This window comes from Cydia pomonella, chromosome 1 (genome assembly GCF_033807575.1).
Source record: "Cydia pomonella isolate Wapato2018A chromosome 1, ilCydPomo1, whole genome shotgun sequence".
NCBI classification, from domain to species: Eukaryota; Metazoa; Arthropoda; class Insecta; order Lepidoptera; family Tortricidae; genus Cydia; species Cydia pomonella.
This window is the reverse complement of record NC_084703.1, coordinates 26151382-26177311: the sequence shown is the minus strand read 5'-3', so window position 1 is coordinate 26177311 and position 25930 is coordinate 26151382. Positions and strand designations below refer to the sequence as shown.

The 25930-nt window shown below is 37.4% G+C and overlaps 2 protein-coding genes across 3 annotated transcripts in view; one reads left to right on the top strand and one right to left on the bottom strand.

Moving 5' to 3' along the window:
- The first annotated feature begins 6553 nt into the window (after positions 1 to 6553).
- LOC133518824 (neuroligin-4, Y-linked-like) overlaps positions 6554 to 25930 on the top strand; it is a 75346-nt gene continuing 55969 nt past the window's right edge. The window contains exon 1 of one of the 2 annotated variants that reach the window (XM_061852559.1): positions 6554 to 8043. The gene's annotated coding sequence lies outside the window, so the exon portion shown is untranslated. Of the gene's footprint in view, positions 8044 to 10852; positions 11230 to 25930 lie in introns of those variants that run through there. The other variant, XM_061852567.1, reaches the window with a different exon arrangement.
- Positions 19150 to 20373, bottom strand: LOC133529903 (uncharacterized). The gene has a single exon (XM_061867706.1). It carries the CDS (start codon positions 20371 to 20373, stop codon positions 19150 to 19152), a length of 1224 nt encoding a protein of 407 aa, XP_061723690.1.

The following is a 25930-nucleotide window of genomic DNA, read 5'->3' as shown; positions in this document are numbered from 1 at the left end:
ACAGGACGCACTTATGTGTTAGAATAAGATCGATGTAGGTATGCTAACCATTAACGTACAATCATGTACACATAGCATAAAAATGTGACAACATAATATTTCTATGATGATTCTAATACTGAACGGAGTGGTCGTATGCAATTTCCTCTCTCTTTCCTCTTTCTCTCTTTTTCCAAATTTTGACTGAGAAAATGTTTCGAATGAAATAGCTTACTCTGTATCCTCTGTATTTGTGTTAAGATATTACGAAACCACAGTAAATTACATTTTTTTAGTGGCCACAATGGTCGCGCACTGTGCGGCTTAAGAGGAATTTCCTCCCGCGGGCGCTCCGGCTTTAGTATGAGCTCCCTGCCGAGGTTTTACTGAAGGTCTACAGAATGGGTTCTTGAAAAAAGAAGTGTACAGGTTTTTAAAGGGTCGGCAACGCGCATCTATCACTTCTGGAGTTGGAGGCGTGCTTAGGAGTTTCTGTGATGCTTATATTTAACAGGATTAATTACTGAATTCTCGCTGACAGTACCGTGGCACAGTGAATTTGGCGTGATAAAATGTGAAAGTGTCGTAATATCATATTATATACACCGTGGGTTGGTAAAATCCGACAGATCTTAACCACGCATTCCTGAGGATCAAAAAATGTTCAGTAAAATTCGGAAAAGAAATGTTGTTTTTTCTTTTAGCCGATTTAAAAGCCATTTTCTGCACACAGCACGTTATTTCTTTCTACATCTTGGCGAAAAAAAAAAAAACATTACAACTAAGAAGTAATTTTTCTTAATTCATCTATAGATCAAAATTGCGAGTGTTCTTTTTAGTTGAGTAATGTCTGTCAGAAGGTATGACTAAACCAAGTCACATAGAGGCAGCGCCGCAGCGAAAAAGGCGTTTTTCACAAAGTTATTGCAGAAACAAATTTTCGCAAGAATTGCCATTATCTCTGAAAGAAGACCGATTACAGAAAATTTGTATGATATTTTAGCCTCTAAATGCGATTAAGAATACAACTTTAAATCTATCAGGTTTTACCAGCCCACGGTGTATAATATCGTGACACTTTCTCACTTTGTCATTTCAAAGCCATTTCTGAGATAAAAGAAGCAATAATTCAGTTGCATTACCTAGAAATACAAAAGTCAAAGTTGTTGTTTAACACCTCATGGTAGCATATGGATACTCAATCGTAAGAAAAATTACAAAATTGAACCACAAGAGAAGCGACAGCGGTTTTAAAATAAAATTGTATTGACAGTTGTGGGGACTTCAAGGCATAAACAAACTTTGCTACAGAGCGCAACACGAATTTATTTTATCACACCATCACGAGGAAAATATTTATTATTCCAATTAATTTATTAAATATTCTTTCTATCAGCCCCTTGGCTAACGTAAATAGCTTTCTTCATAAAGGATTTCTTGTCTCGCCCATCAAGTTTTATATGGTCTAGTCATAAACTGTATCTGCCACGACCACGAGTGCCGTCGCCCATGGACACCTGCAATACAAGAGCGATTATAAGATTTAAATTTGTGCTTTAGTTTGAAATAGGAAACTGGACATATTAAGTGTAAATTGCGTAATTATAGCTCTTACAAATCAATTTATTCGTTTATTCTTTACTTTTAGGTAACTAATGAAAGATTGGTTTAATATGAAAACTCAGAAAGATAAATCTGTAATATTTTGCTAACACTGAACGACTGCATTGGAGAATTTATTTTGTCGCATCGCCATCGCCGAAGCCCACGAATCTTTTTGCAAAAATAAAGTAAACCCGGGATAAAAGAGCCTACCTAGCTTTTTGAGGGGACGTTTATCGCAGACTTCTACATCCAGGCGGTACTAGGCCACCAAAAACGTGCAGACACCACCGGCTGGATTAGGCTGGATCACGTGATGCAAGTGGATCAAGTGCGCATACCGTATCCATCACGAGCAACATGAGTCCGCTCTCGTCGGGTTGCTGTGTGCGGTGGTCACGCATTTAGTCAAGAGGATGGGGAAGATAATTTCAAAATGTTAACTTACCTTAAGTGAAGAAATATTTCTCCTCTGCATTCATTTAATTCGAGTAATTTGGTTGTATTTCTTCAATTTGAAGTTAAATTGTTATTCATTTAATCGGCAAACAAACGATCACCAACAATATCTGGTTTTTTAATAATATTGCGTAGCTGCCTTCGACTGAATGTGACTTTTGTAGAAAGGCAAACTGTTTTTCGTTTTCGTGTACCATGTAGCATTATCGTCACTTACTTCTTCTCGTAAAAAATACAAATAAGTAAATTAGTAATTTTATTTATACGTCTGACAGTGACATTATTCATTGACTTTGACAATCAACTGTCGAACGCTGCCGCGACTGCACGCCGCAAGCAGCAGCAGTCGGCCGCTGCAGTAATGTCGCACCAGTAATTTCGAACGGTAGTGCAGCTGCAGTTGGAAATGGACTGTCACCTTAAAAACTCGTTTAAACTGCTACTACAGATGCTATCTTGACCACTTAAAAATGAAGTGTCAGTAGTAGATGTAAAAGGAATCGATGTCATCATTTATTGTTTCTTGAGATTCGCCATGGCCAGGAGGAGTGCCAGAACCGTTTTTTTTATTGAAAACCAATAACAGCGCCCCGATGTTTCCATCACCAAGATATTGTATGGGGTTTTCTGCAGATTTCTCATTAATTCGGTGCCAATCTTCGTCGAAAAAATTAAAATTTTATCGGTATATCCATCTTCCACTGTCAGAAATTCGTGAACCAATAAATCAGGGACTTTGACATTTTATAACCGATTAAACTCCGTATTATTTTGCTTTAGAAACTTCTGCCTGACCCTATATAAAGAACTTCTTATTTCATCAAAGGAGCACATACTAAAGTTGGAATCGGCTTCATGCAAATTTGTCACAATTTTTTCAAAAACATTATTTACCGGTGTCATTTTGCTGCATACTTCTTTCTTACAAGAATCTATGGCAATATTGCGTATGTTCTCACTATGAATTAGCGCAAATCAATGCATGTGAATCAGTGTACCCCAATATACCACATGCCAGGGTTCAGCATCAGCTCTATCTTGGATACTGCTCTCCCAAGTGCTTTAAGGCAAGTCGGATAACCAAAATAGCGTGTACCTATGTTGCACCAAACCTGAGTTCCACTAGGTACTGCCAGGGTTCACAAGGTGGATGAGTAATATATACTCAAAACTTATATAAGTTCAGTCTTGCAGACCTTATGATCCCTTGGACGCCTTTTATAAAAATACGATATTTATTCATGTTAATTGTTAATTATCAATCACATTTTTAATTTCCATTAACACTTAATTCAATTTTTAATAGTTTGTGAAGCAATAACATTAATTATTTTTAATTGCTTATTGTTCCAAAAACTTACGTAATTGATGTTAATGCAATTGATAATTAATTTTCCTTCCATTTTTAATGGATAATTTTCACTAACCTTTTCAATGTGCAATTTTAATGGTCTATTGTATTAACGTTTCGGTATGACAAACTGACGACTCAGCTAATGTCATCGCAGAGATATGACTGTTACACACATATTAATTATTTTCAACAGTTCGACAAACATCTTAAGAGGGAAGTATTGCACGTGACCGTCCTTCATACAAAAAAAGAAAAATGTTATTCCACCTCTAAACATTTGCCTTACTTCGTGTTTTTTTTGTATGTTATTGACAAAATAGGTTTATAGGTTTTCCTTTTTTTTTCAAAACTTGCAAAACAATTTTTTTTAAGCGGAACCTGTAAACCTATACCTCCTCATATACTAAGCATATGTATGCTGATCCTGAATCCTGTAAGCGTGTTTTCGCAAATTTAAATGAACACACAAAAATTCTCTCATAATACATTAGAATCATTAACCGCAATTTTGATGACTTGCAAGTATTAATAAGAAGATTCGAAATGGTTTTCGACATTATAGTATTGTCCGAATGTTGGCTTACAGATGATACCTACATACCTACCTTAGAAGGCTATAATACTGTCAAAAGTAACCGCCACATTAATCAAAATGATGGAATAGTTGTTTATGTCAAGTCTGATATCCCTTTACAAACTTCTGAACCTATAGAATGTTTAGAAGCAAACTGTCTAGTTTCGACAATTGGAGTAGGATATGCATTTGTTTCGATTTATAGACCCCCTTCGTTTAGGAATACAGACAATTTTACTTTATCAGTAGATCGCATCTTATCAAAACTCAAACAATTTAAAAATATAATTTTATTAGGAGATTAACTATTAATATAATAGATAATAACTTAGATCCCAAAAGAGCGGACTATACCCTGGCTCTGCCTATAAAATCTCTGCTTAAAAACAGGTATATTTCCTGATATTCCTGATATTATAAACGATCTGTGGTGATCCCTATATACAAGTCTGGAGACAGAAACTGTATCTCAAATTATAGACTCATATCCCTATACCAGCATTGTCGAAAGTATTAGAAAAAAAAAACTAAAAAATTACCTAGAAACAAACAATCTACTAAGCAAAAATCAGCATGGCTTTAGAGAATCCAAATCTACGGAAGATGCGGTACAGTCAGCATCAATAGTAGCGGATGAAACAACGCGACAAAAGTATCTGATATTCCGGATAACTTTTCCAAATATAGATAAATCTCTAAAATTTCCATTCAAAAGTATATATTTTACCGTCTTAATTGTTCTACATATAGAACCACTGGTAAGTAGATACTTTTGAAACCCTGTTTGATCCGCTACTTTTAACGCTGACTGTACTACTTGCTTATTAAGAAAATGGAGAACATGGTGATACGGGGCACACCGCTGCATCTTTTTAGTAACTATCTACAAAATAGGAAACAGTCTGTAAGAGTTGGAGATTTGTATAGTAAAGAGGACAATATCGAATACGGGGTGCCGCAAAGCAGTGACCTAGGCCCAACCTTATTTCTTATCTATATCGATGAACTATGTCGCCTTAATATTGGTAATGCTGAAATAATATCATTTGCGGATGATACCGCTGTCTTATTCTGTGGTGACTCTTGGGAGGAGGTTAACAAGTTAAAATGGTTTTAATCTGGTACATGAGTGGCTCTTGCATAATCTACATACACTAAACTATACTTATTTTTTATTTTATTGGTATTCAGGACAACAACAGCCGTAGATATATAATTTACATAGGTATTTTTACATAGTATTAGGCCAATAACAGTTATTCGTTGGGTGCAAAATAATATACAAATATAATTAGTTAAACAAAGTAATAATCAAAGTGAAACTGTGCAAGCCCACAGTAACAGTAACAGTAGGTGATAATCAACATGAAAATTGAAGTTAGAGGGAGGTACACATGCTTGCATATAGTTGATAGGTGTACTAAAACGAGATATCTAACATTTTGTATTAAGAACAACAAGCAGTCACTATGCAAAAACGTATCAATTAAAATACATTCTTGTCGAGGAGAAGCTGATTGCTCATGTTAAACTATTGCCGAAACGTCATCTTTTAGGTATCTAAGAGTTTTAGTTGATAAAAATCTCTGTTGGCGTGAACATATCTCCAGTCTACCGAGTAAAATTAGAAAATTGATATACATATTCAGAAATCTGAGACATGTGTGCGATAAGAAACTCTTAATATTTATTTACTACGCTCTTTGTCAATCTGTGACTACTTATTGCGTTACTGCTTGGGGAGGGGCGTCACTGTCATTCTGGCGGTTACAACATTCTTCAATGGTAATTTTTTTTTCATCTGTAAATAGTATTTTTCTGTGGCCATTTTGTGTGTACCGCTTCAATAACACGCGAATTCTCTCTAGCCTCATAGTCTTTAATCGTCCATTAAGCAAATGACCTTTTTGTCTGCGGTAAGCGTGTAGTCCAAGGTCTTCATTGATAACTTTTTTTAGGGAGCTTCTCTTCACAGACATTTGTATTGCCAACAACTTTTGATTCCGGACGGGGTTTCTTGCAATTCTCGCCTTCACTGCCTTTATTAGAGCTGGGGTCCGAACGGTGCGTGGTCTTCCAGACTTCTAGCCGTCATCGAAGCTCTGAGTACTATTGTATCTATTAATTGTGCGATAAACATATTAATTATTATTTTTTTATATACAAGTGCAAAAATAGGAAATTCGAAACGAGTGGCGATAAATTAAAACACGACCGAAGGGAGTGTTTTAAATCGACACGAGTTGCGAATTATCTATTCTGATGATTGATCAAACCAATTTTCGGTGGAAGTTTGCATGCTAATGTATATCATTTAAAAAATGGAAAAAAAATGGCTGTGACATAAACGGACAGACAGACGGACATGACGAATCTATAAGGGTTCCGTTTTTTGCCATTTGGCTACGGAACCCTAAAAAAGCACTAGTTCGCAAATACCAAATTTGCGAACGCTAAACAGCTACGTAAGGTAGCATTTTTTGAGCAACTTTATTAAAATAACTGTACTAAAGCTCCTTTTGCATGTGTAAGTGAGTATGAAGAGTTCGAATAGACATTCCATTTTTTAATTTTAATATTTAATTAATCGCCTAGGTATGCCTACTCATTATTTGCTTGTTTTGATTATTCCTGTATCACAACTCGGTACTTATGATTCTATTGTCATAAGATCTAAATAGTTGATAATTTCGAATAGGCATAGTACACGTACATTGTGCAACGAGGGGGGTAAGTGAAATTTTAGGATACGAGGGAATTAAAGACCCGATGATAACAGCCACTGTGCTAACTCGCGTCTTATGCATCTTTCACTTCCACCCCCGGAGCGTATAGCTCCAACGATTCCTCTCTGAACGGCCAATGAAGGCAAGCCAGAGCTGAGAGTCCTGCGGGTCCCCTTGGGGTCCACTCCGACCGACGAAGACACGCCGGAGACAGAGACCCTGACCGACTGTCGGGAGCACTCGGGTCCGTGGGGTCGTTACTCCCCAACAGCTCGCGACAAGTTGCCCTGCGGTCTGATTATTATAATTTTCTTTGTATATTTTGGGTCGGTCATGAATATACAATACAATACAGTTTACCACAGAAGTAAATTCACCTAGGCAAATGAATACGGCATCATTTCCTGAACTCGGTAGAGGACGGCTACTGCATATCCAAACGAAAGGAGTTTTATGTAATTTGTACCAATATTTCCAAGAGAAAAAATAAAAATACTTATACATAAATCTAACCAAAAGTCACGAAATTACAGTTGACTAATAAAACCAAAAGGTGATAAGGACAACGATTTATAATTTTCATGATATACAGTTAGTAATTAATATAAACAACTTATATTAAATATGTACATCATTTATTATGCTATTATATTATTACAAACTGTATACAAACTACGCGCGAGAAGGCTTTAATAAAGTTTTTTTCCATACCTAGCTTTTTATGAGTATGTCGAAATTGAATCATTTCCGTTGCATTGTATTTGAAGTCTTTAAAATTATATATTGTAAAAAAAAACCAACACTTAATAGTTTCGTAGAATACAGCGACATCTAACTGAAGTGAATTTAACTACTTGTGTAGCTTACCCACAATCTGCCTTTCACTGACGCCGAGAGAGCGGAATAATGGAAAACCAACTTTATTTTACCGTTACCTATTACGCTAGCGCCTACGCGAAATGTTTCAGAATGAAGGTTCGCCCATTAGTTTGCTATTTCGCCACCGGTTACATACATATTGGTGTTGAGATTTGGATTTCAGAAGTGTTACTTCAGTCCACGCTCGTCCGCGCTTTTGTGAAAACGTGCAAAGAAAATATTGACGTTTAGAACACTATATATAAAATAGATTACAACGTATTAAAAACTATGATAGATAAGTTTCTGCTTTTGACAGTTATGTGCTGATAAAATAAACTAGGTTTAAGGAGCCTTCACTAATTGAGAGTATAATTGTTTTTATCATAGCCAAGGAATTTACTAAACAGCATAAACAAGTGCAAAGATCATGACCGGTGTGATTTAAAAATTATGGATACCACGGCCAAAATGTGTGCTGCTTCAAAAAGGTAAAAAAAAAATATCCTAATATATTTTAATTGTTTTTCGCGTAACGGTGATTTTTGTGTTTTTTCTGTTTGCAAATATATCCACAACCTATTTTTTTATTATCTACCTACCTATTATAAATATTTGCATGACCGAAGCTTTTTGTTTGTTTTTCATGTTTTATTGTGTTTTACATCAAGAATAAGATTAGCTGCCATGCGAACTTATTTATTTAGCATAATGATTTTATATAGTACAGGCTAACTGCAATATGAATAGCCAATTATTGAAGAACGTGCAATGCGAAATTAGAAATTGCAATTTATACCTACATCGTTATTTGTCAATAACTATGTAGGTATAAATTGTAGAAAGCGCTCCACACTTTGTAATAAATTATACTAAGAATTAAAAATATTTTGACTGTTTTCACAAAACGCCAAGTGGAGCTAACAAGCGCAGTACGTAAGATCTTTATTATTTATACTTCTACGACATACAAAAATACACTATAGTGAAATGGAAACGCGCCGCTTTATATAGGACTACCATTTTCAAAGTAACCCATTATCATTGTCGAGTAGTATTGATGCAAATAAAAACTTATACCATAAAATTTATCCCTTTCATGTTAAGATTTTTTTTTACATTATAAAAAGGTGTTGGTAAGAATTAGGTACTTCTAATTCTTGCCAACACGGCAGCTTTCCCAACCAGGCAAGGTATCTGTTGAGTACTCTTTCCCCCCAAGTCACATTCTGTTTTTAGCTAGAGTTCTGTAAAATAAAAAAACCGTAGGAATACTGAAAACTTTACATTTATCTCTCAATAGGTATTACCTACAGATTTAATTTAGAGTGCAGTAAATTCGTGTTCTCGCACTCTCAGTGAAAGCGTGAGTGAGATGGAACTGCGTGCCCGTGAGCGCGGATATCATGTTTTTTAACCTAAATTTTTGTGTCTTAAAAATATAAAAATAATCACTGAGTTCCCTGAAACATAAATTGATCATTTTTAAAAATCACATTCATATGTTTAGCTTTTGTTGAAAATTTATTATAATTTTTCAAAGTGCATTAATATTTTTCGCCTAGAGTACTGTTGCTGCCGCTCATTTCTATTTCACCTTTTTGAACTCAGAACTCGATATCCACCGACTTACCTATTTGACAACTGTATCAATATTAGACATTTTTATGTTTTAATACATATGAATGACTTGGCCATCGCACGGCTACAAAACGACATAAGAGTAATTGTTAACTGTTTAATATAATCTTAATTGAATGTAGTAGCGCTAACCCTAATGACAAGCAGTTAGATCAATACACATATTCGTATGAGTACGAGTAAAGCGTTGGGTATTTGGAATTATGTTAATCGGTCACTGTGTCAGTGACAAAACTGAGGAACTATTACGTGCCATAGTTCTTGAACTACAAGTTCATATTGAATGTTTTTAACTAGGAATGTATCTAAGCCATATTATTCCATATATTTCACTGAAATTTTAGAGTTCTAGCTGTAGCTAGCAGAAAACTACAGGTGATCGAAAATGGACTGAATGACTTCGAAAAGATGCTACGGCCGTGCCTCTTTGTTTTGCTCGACTTCTAATTGACGACCTTTTCTACCCTACAACCAATTCTGTGACATAGTTCTAGGAAATCAGAAGCATATAAACAATGCCGAACTGTTATTTTCATGTTTTTCCGACATTCTTGATAGGACTACCTATATAACTCAGGGCAATTTGGAGAATTTATATACTTATTGACAATTTGGACTCTTTTTAGGATTCCTTAGTACTACGAACTAGAAATCCTTATAGTTTCGCCATGTCCGTGTCTCTGTTCGTCCGCGGCTTTGCTCCGTGATCGTTAGTGCTAGAAAGCTGCAATTTGGCATGGATACGTAAATCTTACATGATAACAGAACAGTAAAACTATAAAAAATGGTACGTCCCATATAAAATATGTTTTGTCAATTTAACCCAATGGTGTGGGATTCTGTTAGATAGTTATTTCAACCCTACGTCCGATTTCTATAGCATAACCACCTACGAGAGGTCAAGGAGACCACTATTTAAAATGAGTCTAAAATATTTATAAGAATTAATGTCTTAGTATATTTAAATAATATTAATCGTTCTAATGGTTTAAGGCATATTTAAGCAAATATCGATAAACATACATACATATAATCACGCCTATTTCCCGGAGGAGTAGGCAGAGACCACGGATTTCCACTTGCTACGATCCTGACATACCTCTTTCGCTTCCTTCACTTTCATGACATTCTTCATACACGCTCGTCGATTTAGGGTGCTCTTGACCTGGCCTTTCTTCAGGATTTCCCCGATTTGATCAGAGAAAGTCCGCCGAGGTCTACCCCTTCCAACTCCCTCTTCTACTTCTCCCTTATACACTTTCTTTGTTAACCTTCTTTCACTCATTCTTTCCACGTGTCCAAACCATCTCAACGTACCTTTCTCAATTTTTGTCACTACATCTTCGTTCAGTCCACATTTTTCCCTTATCACACTGTTCTTAATTCTACACGATAAACATTAATCAATAAAAAGTTATTTAAATTTAACATAATATGTTAGACAATATACAATGAATAATATTCACATTCTCCAATATTTTAACAAAAAAGCAAAGTGAATCATTTGGAACAAAAGATCTCAAAATAATCTTACATAATGTACATTTTTATTCATAATACTTAAAGTACAATAATTAGTCAAGCTAATTACAATTAGATATAACTTTTATAAAAAAAACTTGTTATTATTATAAAATTGCAAGCTATTAAAATAGCCATTTTTCGCGGCAGCCAGTAGGTAGGTGCACAGCCAATACAATACACAGTTTATTCGGTACTTCCCGATGTCTGTCTTAGTAAGCTGAATTTTGGCATGGAGCCTAAGTTTTACGAGGGTGGTTTGCATTTGCAAAAAAAAAAAACATTTTCATCTTTTTAGTTTTATTTTTCTACACAATCTTTCAACTCTTTACACTTCATCCAACGATGTTCCAGATTTTTCAACCCCTCCAAAAAATATTTTATTGTCAAACCCTGAAAAATATGCTTCAGTTTCAGCTATGACTTCCTCATTTGATGAAAATCTTTTCCCACCGAGCCATTTTGCCATGTTTGGGAATAAAAAAAATCACATGGAGCCAAATCTGGAGAATAAGGTGGGTGGGGCAGTATTTCGTAACCCAATTCTACTAATTTGGCTGTTGGCGACTGCTGAGGAGTGTGCAGGGCATTGTCGTGAAGAGAAGATTTTTTGCATTGACTCAAAAACGACTGGACATGTTCAATATTGTTTTTATTGAAAGTATTTATTAAGCTTTTGTTTCATTTTTTTAGACCCATGGTTCAAAAGTTAGAGGGGGAGGGGGGGACCTTTTTTTTCTTTCAGAGTGATTATTTCCGTAAATATTAACTTTATACCAAATGGTTTTTGGAGGCATGTATTCATTTTGAAAGACCTATCCACATCATGGGGTAAAAGAGATTTATTTTCTACGTTTTTTTTACCGTTGTGTCGCCATCCATGGTTTATATAGCCATGCCTAATTGCAGCTTTCTAGCACAAATGATCACGGAGCAAAGCCGCGGATGGATGGCACGGCCAGACGGACATGGCAAAAATATAAAAAAGATTGGTCTGTAACAAATGTGTTATTTGAATCAATAATGGATCAAATTTAATAATAAGTAACTGAACCCGGAAACTTTATATCGGAAACATAAACGAATGGTGACGTTCGGATTCATACTGCACCAGCATTACTGCTGCAGTGTTGTACCGCGACATGGCTGCCGACTGCATTACTATCGCCGCGCAGCGCGACAATATTACAGGAAACGTCAAATTTGATATACATAACTGGATAAATTTACATTTTTACGTTTTCTACAGGAATGCAATCGAATGCAGCAGTATTGCAGCGCGACAATATTACCTGCTCCTGCTGCACTACTGCTGCAAATATCAATTCGATGTCCCCGTCTGGATTTTTGACATTTGCGGCAGCAATACAGTCTGAGTCGTCTGAACTAACTTTACACCGATTTAAGGATGACTCACGCTGGACTGGCCCGGACCCGGCCGAGGCATCCGACACGTTATTTTCTATGAAGGCTGATCAGTGATCACGTGGTGCTTTCCATAGAAAAAGGAAGCACCGGAAGCTCTGACCTGGCCCCGACCCGATCTAGCGTGAATCATCCTTTAAACAGAAGCAGAAGAAAGTGTGGGATTATCATTGTAAATGTCATATTTTCATAGAAATACATAAATAAGTAAGCAATGATTGTGTTAATGCTATGTAGACCGATTTAAGAAAGTGTGGGTCAGAAACACGCCTTATTTTTTTGAAAATGAATATTAGCTTGCGAATACGGTCTGACAGATAGCGAATATGCCTTGACCAAGAAAGATGTCGGGCAACTATCACTCCCAAATATTTGGTTTGATCAACATTTTCTAGCAATTCACAGTTACAAATAGCAGGGTTAGTTGCACCACCTTGCAAATCACCATTGGAGCATCTATGTACTTTAAGTGTAAAAGGAAATTTCGGTTGATTGGAACTAGTGATAGAGAAGTTAATATATTTAGTTTTAGATATGTTTAATGTGAGCAGGTTTTGGGAGCACATGGGTGTACTAATGCAAGTACGTGATGCCTAAAAATAAAACTTTATTTATTTTATTTTATTTTAAAACCATTATTTAAATAAGAATTCGTAAGAATAAAGTCATCTTGATTTTATTTCCGGCAAAATTATTCAAATCATTTTAGTCGGCAATAATTCGTATGAGAAAAACTTGAATGAGAATAACTAATTTTTAATCAAATAAATATAATCATGATTTTTTACTCTAAATAATATTCCACGAATAAAAATATAGTTTGCGCACCGACAACGAAGCGCTTTTGGTCTCTATCACTCTTACATATTAGTGAGATATAGAGACAGCGAAGCGATTGGCATCTTGGCTAGGCACCCTGGGTGCGTAGCCAACATGCCAATCGTTTATGCTACGACAATGAAACGCCACTTGAAAATCTTACGTGAAATTCATTTTACACACTATAACCCATTGTACTACAAAAGTTAACTTAATTCAGACCTCTATCCCTGATTACTAAACTCCTCGGCCCTGGACCCCCTACTCCTCAACCGCCAATGCTCAACCCCTCACTCTTAACACCTAACCCCCGAACACTCAACTTCAAACCCCGATCTCTCAACTCTCAAACCCCTCTACTCGCGATTCCCGATAACCCCTCAACACCCACCCTTCCGACTCTTCTATCCCCAACCCATTAACGCAATGTCCGCTCAATCCCGCTGCTCCTTCAACCCTGACCCTTCAAGCCCTAACCCCTCAACCCCCAACGTCAGCCCTGGTCTTCATTATCACCTGATCTGATGGAGTAGATCTCCATCAAATTTTGAGAGTATTTACTCTCGCTTGAATTGGTTAAGAAAACACCCAAATAACTATACTACCTTTAAAAATTGAGAAACTTACTCAATTCCGTATGGATCCCATCATTAGATCACAACCAAAATAATATGGGACCACCTTGTGCGTATTATTAAAAATGAATTACTCAAATTGGACCACAGGTCTCGAAATAATCGGTGAACATACATTAGAAAAAAAAAAGACACAACCAAATACAGAACCTCCACCTTCTTAGCATTGACGTCGATTAAAGTGACATAATTATATAGGTACGCAATATACTACGCATGAGGGCGCCGCACTTCGGGCGTCGGGCTTCGCTCTTCCTTCCTTTGTCGGACTCCTGTGCAGCGCTCTGACGTTATAAAATAGGGCGTTGGGCGTTAGTAGCGAAGCCATATGTCAGCTGCCTATACATTTGGGTCAAACATAAACCATACACATTTTGCTTAACCGAAGTAAAGCGCGTCCCACCCATCCCTGACTATGTCTTCAAATTAAACAATAGGAAGTATACCGATACAGCTGGCATAGGCTGCCGGCATCTGTGGTAAGTAATTTGCCATGGCGGATAGTTTATAATGTGTAATTTAGAATCGGGTAAAGAAAACTCTGCATGACATTGCAATAACAAAGTGTGGCAATATCATTATTTATGTATTTCTATGAAAATATGACATTTACAATGATAATCCCACACTTTCTTCTGCTTCTGTTTAAAGGATGACTCACGCTAGATCGGGTCGGGGCCAGGTCAGAGCTTCCGGTGTTTCCTTTTTCTATGGAAAGCACCACGTGATCACTGATCAGCCTTCATAGAAAATAACGTGTCGGATGCCTCGGCCGGGTCCGGGCCAGTCCAGCGTGAGTCATCCTTAAATCGGTGTAAAGTTAGTTCAGACGACTCAGACTGTATTGCTGCCGCAAATGTCAAAAATCCAGACGGGGACATCGAATTGATATTTGCAGCAGTAGTGCAGCAGGAGCAGGTAATATTGTCGCGCTGCAATACTGCTGCAGTCGATTGTATTCCTGTAGAAAACGTAAAAATGTAAATTTATCCAGTTATGTATATCAAATTTGACGTTTCCTGTAATATTGTCGCGCTGCGCGGCGATAGTAATGCAGTCGGCAGCCATGTCGCGGTACAACACTGCAGCAGTAATGCTGGTGCAGTATGAATCCGAACGTCACCATTCGTTTATGTTTCCGATATAAAGTTTCCGGGTTCAGTTACTTATTATTAAATTTGATCCATTATTGATTCAAATAACACATTTGTTACCAAAAGTGAGCTTGACAGACCAATATTTTTTATATTTTTGCCATGTCCGTCTGGCCGTCCATCCGCCCTTTGCACCGTGATCATTTGTGCTAGAAAGCTGCAATTAGGCATGGATATATACTTAAATCATGGAAGTAGGGAGGATATGCCGATTCCAGCTCACTTTAGGTATTTATCTCCCCCCCCCACCCCCCCCCTCACCCCCCTCACCCCCCCACCCCCCCCCCCTCACCCCCCTCACCCCCCCCCACACCCCCCCACCCCCACCCCCCCACCCCCCCCCCCTCACCCCCCCCCACCCCCCCCCCTTGATGACATCAACCCTTTTCTCGACATTTTCAATAGTTTTCCCGAATATGGAGTTATTCATGAGTTTAAAGAAATCTTTTTCAAAACTGTTTTTAGCTTGGACTCTCATTTGCGAATTTAAGTCAATATATGATTTTAGCCAAGATGATTGATTGAAAGTGAGAATTCTATGAATTTTCTTACAAATTAACCCTTTTTCAATATATAGTTTGAGGTTAGCATAGTGCACAACATAATTGGTTTTGTTATCGAACGTTAGCAATAACTTTTTAATTTTACCCTCAATTGGTAGTTTGGTTTCAGCACAGAAAGGGTAATCATTATGCAAGTCATGTAAGCTATGTGGATACTCCAAATCTACTTCCAATATATATCCAACATCAGAGTCTATCCGTTGTGTTGATATATCAAACAGTTTAACCTCGTCTTCACTCATCCACCTAAAGTTATCGATTGGAAGCGGGCGTCGCATGGCATCACCGTAAAGATTATTTATATCCAAATAGATGATAAAACTGCTGTCCTGATTCACGTCATAATCATGCATGAATATATTATTGGCCTTAGCATAGCGGTTTGACGCTTGACAGACACCACCTCTTATACCTTTCTTTATAAATTGAATCATTTCATAGTCCGTAAACAATTCTAGGCATACTTCGGTATGTTTCAACATGGCGTCCCAACTCAAACCGGGTGCAGTGACATATTGACACGGATCTAATTCATACGCACCTATACACACTTGTCTAAAGTTTTCAAACACTTCAGCCAATAATAGAACATCTGTCTTTAAATATAAGTCACAGTATTCACCCAGAGTTGTAATATTGAACGCATCCCAAACATCTTTTGCATGTTGGTAATCCTCATCGGAAATATTTAAGTCCGTGAGGCTGCTATAGAAGGCGGCCTGAGGGGGTAGCGCAGTTTCCTCAAGCCGCCTCCAGTCACTTACATACTCGTAAGGGAAAACTCCCTTACGCGTATGTAACTTCATATATTTCTCACGTTCGTAACAATTATCGGATGGTGGTAAGAAATTTGGTAGTATTTTGAATTGGTCCTGTGAAAGGTTTGAAACTAGTTTATCCAAGCTACTTGACATGAATTTATACGAGTCGACAAACCTTAGACTGTATTCGTCAATCCTTAAATCGAATGAAATATATTTTTCCTTGTTAATGGGAATGCAGGTTAACTTTCCCTTAATCTTGGCTAATTCCTTAATGAATAGATGACAATCGTAACCGCTCAAATTGTGAAAGACGACTGGTATAAACTTTGGTAATTGGTAATTCAAATTACATGAATTGTGTGTTTTGCCTCTAATATTACCCGTTAAATGACAATGATCAATTACATAAGCTTCATCATCTCCAATTTTTTTCTTGCAAATATGACATATATTTGAGGATGTGTTAGCACCGGTGCTGTCGCTGTAATTTTTTTTTGGTGGTACGACTTTTTGCAAGATTTTTATGATTCTATCAGCGTCTTCACGAATGCTCTGTATAAATTTCTCCACACAATCTTCACCGCGATAGATAACAAATTTGGATAAATTATTGTCATATTCACAATGAATATAATAGGAAAAACTACATGGCACATGTTTATGGGTGTTACAAGTAGCACTTGTAGTATTAGACTTTTCATTAGCTAATGGAACTAAAATCGATTCAAAGTCACCATAAATTACAAATGGCACTTTCATTTTATTTTTATAATTTTTGAAACGTAAGTATTTATTATTAGGCTTAGGTAGCTCTACAAGTGTCCCCCCACAACCAATTGCTCGGTGTCGATCTAGTTTATTTTTATTTGCAAAGGGGTGTAAACACCCATCACATATCCATGTTGTTTTTCCATGCTTACTAATTTGCGAACTCACTAAACGAGACAAATTTTTAATCCAACAATAATGTGAAACATCACCTCTCTCAAAATATAACAAATTTACATGATTTTCGCAAGACATTTTCGAAATACGTAGAGGTACAATAGTCAGACCCCTGTCATCCCTTTTCTTATCTGTATCAATACCATATACATTAACACTGATTTTATTTAATTTTTCAAACTTTTTAATGTCCGAGAGACAAACCGGATCTTTTATACCTGTCACGTTAAAAATGTCTGTATAATGTGGGTACGATGAGGGACGATCACTGTTTTTATCAACTGGATAGAGAGCACTAATGATGGCCCAATAAAAACACTTGTTATCACGATTTTTCACGTTAACACATGCATTCTTCGATTGCACCTCGGGTGGCAGTGGTATATATGTAGATCCTTTGAGTGGTTGATATTTGTTAACGTTGACGTTGAGAAACTCAATCTTCTCGAGACCCCAACCGCTGTCCCTTTCGTTGAAATCTTCACATTTTTTGGAAATACACAAGGATATTTGTTCAAAATACGATGGAAAATCCATACAGTCTTTATGCAGAGCCACGTTTTTTGTGTTGAATGACTTTAGATCACGTATCACTTCACCTTCAGCATTGGTTTTCACAAAAGTACCAAAGAGTTCAACATTTATTTTTACATGTTTATGTGTTTTTAGTTCAATGGTAATCAGTTTTTCAAGCGTTTCTCCAATATTCAACAAATACATTTTAGGATCCAAAATGTCTGCACTCCCATTAATCCGGTATGTAATTATTCTGCACTTGAAGGCACTGTCAACAATGTAAACAGCACCGTCGGCAGACTTTTCTTGTGCACAAAGCAGGATGTGGCGGTCACTTTCCGAATGAGATATCAAACAGTTTGATAATACATCTTCGTTACAAAAGTTGCAATGATGTAACAACGCCATGGTGATGCTTCAATTCACTCGCTCAGACAACGGTACGGTCGTGCCGTGAGGCGGGCTGCGGGCAACTAAGTGAGTTGCATCATGCCATGCGCTGACGTCTGCGGTGCGCGGCGAAGCGGGGAAGGGGAGCCTGGCCGGCGACGCGCCATGCGACGCCCACACATGATTTGCACGTGTCGACACAGTGAGTCATTATTGCATCATCGGGCTTGACTGAGAATGGTTAGAGAAAACGGGGATTTCCCGTCGACCAAACACAAGTGAATGATTACATATCTTCAAGTATACTCTGGTGAACCCACTTTGTGAGTAGAAAAAAGAAAAGACGTAATATTCAATTATTACTGCGCGTTATTACTGTACAGCCTACAATTGCATTGGTGTAGGGGAGGAAGAAAGATAAGGGTTCTATGTTAAAATAAATAATAAATAGGTTAGTTATTGTTTTTTATTTTTATTTTCATGAAACTTTAACCGTTTCAATTGAAAATATAGGTATTACACAAAATATCGGTGGCATAACACTTGATTTCAGAGTCGACAATATCGTTTACATTGCACAAACTACCTATAATATTGCGTGCATGTTGAACATTAGCGGGGTGATATATCTTGAAATGTTTCTTGAAGAAGTTGAGACGGTTTTCGTAGGTAGACTTTATTTTGTTCAAGTATCCGATACGTGCGTTAATACACTCCATAACACATTCGATATGACTCCATTCCATGTGGTTTATCACCAAGGGGTGTGTGTTCGTCACCGGTTCATTGTCACAGCTGAGTAAAAGTAACGGTACAGGAGAGATACACATCCGAAGACGATCGCACTGAATCAGCTCTGGTGAAACACACATTGGGCTATGAAAGAAGTTTCCAATGACGTCAACTTTTTCCGCAAACATTGCATTCCATTCTTCACAGGTGAGTTCATAATGGCCATTAAAACTGACACAGGTATGTAATCTGATTTTAGCTTGAATAAACTGCAACTTCAAGTATACATGGATATTTGCAATCGGAGCACTTGCACCAGCAGGACAGCGTTTGAGATTGTAGACACTCTTGCTCAGCTCACAGCAACCATCACCAGCACCGGAACAATCAATCGACGGTGTGTAAGAAGGTAAAAAAATGTTTGAATAATTCATTTTTTAAACGTATTTTCAAAGTTCCAAGACACGTTTACAATTGAGGGTGGTCAATGCTCTACTGAATGATTTTACGTGTGGCACTGGTGAGAGCGTTGTACTCAAACAGTGAATCATTGATAATGAGACAGTATGCCGTGGTGTTGGCAGGTACATTCTCTTTAAACTCCATTTCCAATTTAATATCAATAGCACCAGCTCCCGAGTTGAAGCTGTCACACTGTCTGGACGTGTCAATGACTATTAATGGAGAGTGTGTCTTGTAATGAGCATAATTTACTTGAGGGCTGGTATGATCACGGCTGTAGTACGATCGTTGGAAATTGGTAAATGCGTCATATAAGAGCGCATAGTTGTTTGTTTTAAATTCAGCCGAAAAAGGATCGTATGGATAATACTGTGCGTTCAAATACACCCTGCAATTAGTAAGATTACAATGGTCGAATATACTCATATCTTTGGTCTTGTCGTTCCTGCGTGCCGTTTGGAAACCAACAATGAGATAGCGAGGTTTCTCAAGCTGAGTACTAGTCTTGATGCACCAAATATGACGTTCTGAGGAAGGTAGTATGGGATATTCATACAGTTCCCACGTGCGGAACGCTATCTGAACTGGTATGCTGCCCTCAACATACGACATTAAGCGCAGTTTCTCCTTATCAGATACTTTTATGACTGGCATCCTCCATGTGACACGAGTGATTTCAATCTCACCATTTGGAGTCGGCGGTTTTGGTACCGTATTCGGATCAACGGGTGCTAAATCTAAACAGTTTACATCTATACTGGCGCGATTTAATATCAACTCGTGTTTCCCATTCATTATTACCTTCTTGTAATCCTCGGCGAAACCCAAGAAATGAGATAGTGGTATGGTTAATGTAAACTTGTCATGTATCTTTTTAGCACCAACTTCCCACCCCGCAGTCTGAAGACTATGGTCCATTTCCTTGGTGTATGAGATTAGTCCCTTAATGGTGGATGTGATGCCGCAGTTTCTCGCTCGATCAATCTCCACACCGTTCAATTCATAACGAATGTCTTGAAATAAAAAAGCAGCACCATTGTTGACCAGTAGACAGCCTTTCTCCACAGTGCCTTCCACTAATATTTGACTTTGACTCGGTAGTAGAATTAGATCTTGACGGTTGATACATATGTGGATGTTATCGTTGTTTTTGAAAGAGTCATTATACGGAGTGTATGGGTGAAATTCTATACTTTCTATACTGTCATCGAATAACACCTTCTCACCAATGTTTAAGATAGATGACGAGGACATACTTTGAAACCGATACTCTGTAAAAATGTACTGTTTTCTCTAGTCAATTTCCTTGGTTGTTGTTGTTTTTGTAGTGACTGCCGCTGTCTCTCGTTAATACGACGAGTTGTAGTAGTTCTCTCGACGAGAGCAAGATCTCGACTAGTTGTGAAGGTGTTGTTACCAAGGCTTTTATTGTTATGTATAATCATTTTTTTTTTTACTTTTTACGAATATGCAAACGAAGTGCAATGCTTTCACCTCGGAAATTTACCGTATTACCGTGCTCGTTTACAATGCGCAATTCAATGTTTTGTATGCGATTGTTACTCTTCTTGACGGGTAGATATATAATATTGGTAGGTTGTTCAATAATTTGGTAGCCGGGCGGGACGTCAGGTGAAAACTCGTGTAAAACATGTGACGGCTTGTTGTTTACGAATGAGCCCTCCACAATATTGCACTCTATTCTTATAGTGTTTGTAATGATTATATTAATTGTTTTATCCGACCAATGTGATGTTTTTGCTTTAAGCTTTTTCGCTGAATAACCAAACAATGACCCTATGCTGTTTGGTTTGTCAAAGCGAATATCATACTTTGGCGAGAATATCATACACTTGGAGGTATTGTTATTTACAAAGATATCCACCAATTTTTCACCATCACCTTTAGCCCTCTTTGTCATTTCCTCGTTCAAGAGGTGTATTATACTGGAGAGCTCGTATGAACCTTCAGGAATTGCGATTACATCATCCCCATAGTGAAACATATTATTGCTCTTATCAACATTAGGAATAGTGTTGAAAGTCTTAAAGTACACGAGAGCACACTCGTAAAAACCATCATTGTCCAATTCTAGAGCCGGTTGAAAGTCTACATTCAACACAGGCTCGTTACCGCTCAGACTTATTGTGAATGATGTCATAGACATGATACTGACGGGTAGACGATTAATGTAAGAATGAAACTACGCATGTAATGCTCATTATATTTATTTAAAACAAACGCTTAGCATTGGTACACAGGAAGGCCAAACATAAGTGTCCACAATTTACAGTATTAAATTTCTGTAATCGATTGTAATTATACTCTACTCGCATGTTGCGCTGTTGTTTGGTACTAGCGGAATCATTTATATAATCAATAAACTCTCGAGGTGGTCTCAAATCACCAAAGCTATCAAAATATAGACAATAATTACCCTTTTTCGCATAGGCACACCAATGTGTACCTTCACCCTGCTGAGAGTCTAAATTGATAATACCAGTTTCATAATAGTGAGGTTTCTTTGGGAGATTATCTCGCATGAAAACACCCCTAAAGTAGGGGATTTTCTCTCTACGTGCAAATCTCACAATGTCCACATCGGTGAGAGCTTGACCAATCGGAGGTAAATCTAATTTCTTGTTTTTTTTTTTTTCGCCACTTTTGCAGTTGCCGTTACTGTTGCTGCTGCTGCTGCTGCTGCTGCTTCATTAGCCGGTGTAATGTAGAGTCCCATTCCACGTTTATAAGGTGCTAAATATAAACCTCTACCGACAATCTTGCTTTCATTGTTATTATTATTATTTCTATTCCTGACCATTTCATAAATATTTTTAGCAGCAGTGGTAACACCGCCGGCCAAAGTTCCCGTGGCTGCTAAAGCACCCAGTAGCGGTATCAAAGCTGGTAGGAAACCGCCTCTCTTAGGTATTGGAATGACTCGCTGTTTCTGTTGTCCCTTAACAATTTTCCCTTTAACAAAATGTTTCGCAGCTTTTACACCCACTTTTAGTAGTGTATTAGTAGTTGTATCCTTCTTTTTCGCAATGTGTTTTTTTACAGCATCACGACTTGCTTTAATGACTTTTGATATGGGAATCATACCCATACCGTGTTTAACTTTATATTTCATAATCTTATCTACCGCTAACGCGGCAATACGTTCACCAATTGAATTGTTACCACGCCAACGATTTTCAGCAGCTTGGGCCAATCGCAAATCTGCTTGATGACGTCCCTCCAATGTTTTATCACGTGAGTAGGCAATATCGTGTAATTTACAAGCTTCGTCAAGCGGATTCACACCGGGATCGTTGCGAGCCAATCTCTCCTTCAATCTAGTACCGGGACCGCAATAATTGTAACCGGGTATGTGCGCTTCGAATGGTAGATTATTAATTAAATTATTTATAATACCCCCACCGCTACTATGAGATCGCAGTCGTCTAGGTCGTTTGGGATTATGCTTAACACTAACCCCGCCAATGTGTGTTATCATCTCAAGTATCTATACTTGACTGTGTACGTGAGTATAAAGTATGCCTATATATCTATATAATATTTAAACCTTTGAAATTTGATCATGTATGTGTGTATGTGTGAGTATAAAATACATGTCCTAACGATTTGATACATCACAGTGAAATGAAGCTTAAAAAACAAAACACGTCACTGGCTATTAAAGATTGGAGTGTTGTGCTAGATGATAATGTGAAACCAGCAATGACTCATCGCTCCCTTAAACATGGCTCGTTGCTGGCGAATAACATTAGATGTCTCATCTGTGGACCTTCCAACTGTGGCAAGACAAATGTTCTGTTGTCTCTGCTCTTACATCCGAACGGTGTAAAGTTTCATAATGTTTATCTTTATTCGAAATCATTGAATCAACCTAAATACAAGTTTCTGAGTGACGTTTTAGAGCAAGCGGGTGACATACCGTTTCACACGTACAATGATAAGAGTCAAGTCGTCCCACCGGAGGAAGCTGCGGAGGACAGCGTCATTGTATTTGACGATGTGGCTTTGGAAGATCAAGATGCCATTCGTCAGTACTTTGCAATGGGACGTCATCGTTGGTTAGATTGTTTCTACTTATGCCAGACATATAGTAGGATACCTAAACAGTTGGTACGTGATAATGCCAATCTTATATTGCTATTCAAACAGGACGAGTTGAATTTAAAACATGCCTATGACGATCACGTGAACACCGATATGGGTTGGGAAAAGTTTAAGGAAATTTGTCGCGAGTGTTGGCAGAAAAAGTATACTTTTTTAACAATCGACAAGGAGAGAGACATTAATAAGGGTCGATATCGTAAAGGATTTGACGTTTTCATTATTGTATAAAATTTAGTGTCATCTCCGGTTTATTATCAGTTTTATGTTGTCAGCTACTGAAGAACAACGTCGTTTAATTTATATCCTATCAACATATTAGCATCGGCCGTACCAAAAGCAGCAGCAGCAGCAAAAGCAGCATCAGCACATACACTATAAAATAAAATATGTTTGGTAATAAAAAGTTGAAACGGAAACTCGTAGATTCCATTGAGAGTGTAAAGAGAAAAGTAAAAGCGTTGCGAGCAGATAAAACTTTGCTTGACACTTCGCTAGCTCAAACCTTTGAACCAATTACAAAACCGCTCAATGTTTTAATGACTAAAGCTTTAGAATCTAAAGGTAATAATAATAATGATGACAATGCTAAACCAGCAGTAATGAATAACCCCCAGCTCCCTTTGATAAAGACCTCCACACCATTGTCAAAACATTCACGTAAAAGGAAATATCTGATTAAAACCGAAGAACCCAATAGTAAACTGATTAAGTGGAGTAATAATCTTTTTACAAAAACACAACAGTTTGATGATGCTGCTGATGATGATGATGATGAAGATGATTCTAATGATGATGCTGATAATGATGATGATGATGATGAAAGAAAAACAGAGGGAGATGAAGAGTTTAGCGATGCTGAAGATATGAAGTCGGCTCTTGAATTTGATGAAGGTGGTGGTGGTAGTGGTAATAGTAGTATTGATGATCTACAAAATAAATATATGAAACATCTTTTAAAAACATCAAAAATACCATTTGGTGTTTATCTCAAGGATAATAAAATGCATATTGGTAATAGTCGGGTTAAAATCATTGATGACGTGTTACATATTAAAGATTCACGATTCAACCTAACTCCTGGACTGTTGGAACTTATCTTTAAAAGAATACCAAACAAGAATATAGTTTTGAGAAAAGATGTAGAGGATTACAATAATATTTTAGACATTACAAACGCTCATCGTAGAGGATTCTCGCCAAACGGCCAATTGAGTGGAGATAGAAGTGTAAAATATCAATGTTACATTAAACAACCACAAGAATCAAAGAAACATAAAGAAGGTGGATGTTTGAACTCTGGTAGAAGAGATGTATTAACAACTAAAACTTTTTATCCTAAAACTGATTATATCTATTGGGATGATCCCAACGAACTGGTGAGCCGTTTACAGCTTTTGATAGCATCACATAATGCTGGCAACACCTCTCATTCGAACGAGATCAATGCAATCGTTGAGGAACTGACTGAGAGCGGTATAATTTTAAAGTAAGAAAACAGACCCTCTTCTGTTAGCTGTTTTTAAACCTGTTCTGAGCTGTTATCTAATAAAACAGACATGTTTTGTAACTAAGCCTCTCCCCCCTTGCTACCTTGTTATAAATACCGATGAGGCCTCCCCCATCGTTCACTTTCACAATGCCTCTTAACAAGTTTGGACAATACTTGGGTAGCGAGTCTACAATCCGTGACGACTTGAAAGTGGAACGAGATTTAGTAAATTTTGAAAATAGACGGGTGGCAGGAATTCATAAATCTTTTCTTAAAACTGATGCTATTTGTAGGGCTGAATTGGATGAACAAGTAGTATTTTTAAACACAAAGCTAAAGGCAAATATTAAAGATATAAAAGATTTACGGGTAAAGGTTGAACAATTATCAGCTAGAATTACTACACAAACACACGCACCACAACCAGCCCAAACACCATCAGCAACGGCAATAGCTCCAGGAAAGCGATTGAAGAAAAATGAGTAAAGCTCAAGTGGTCAACGAGATACACAGGTATGCGAGAAAAACATTTCCACGTCGTCGATTCATTCAGAGGGGGCTCGATGACACATGGCAGATTGATCTAATTGATATGCAAAAGTACTCCAAGGATAATAACAACTACAAGTATATTCTAGTGTGTATCGATACCTTTTCCAAATACGCTTGGATGCAACCGCTAAAGTCTAAGAGCGCTGAAGATGTTACAAAGGCAATGAGCAGAATTTTGAGTGAAAACGGGAGAAAGCCCAAGAATATTCAATCAGATGATGGAAAAGAGTTTTTCAATGTCAAATTTAAATCGCTCATGAAACATCATCATATCAATCACTACTCTACCTATAGTGTCATGAAAGCTTCCATAGTGGAAAGGCTAATTAGAACCTTAAAACATTGGATTTGGAAACAATTTAGCATGAATGGTTCCTACAAATGGATACAGCTGACAAGTGAAGTGGAACAATATTACAATAACAAACTGCATCGTACTATCGGTATGGCACCGGCGAGTGTGAATAAAAACAACTCTAAACAGTTGTTACATAAAGTCTACAATCACATTAAAGTCAAACCACGTGCCAAGTTCAAGGTCGGTCAACATGTGAGAATTAGTAAATATAAATCCACTTTCGCCAAAGGCTACACCGGCAATTGGACTACGGAAATATTTACAATAACTAAAGTGCAAACTACTAA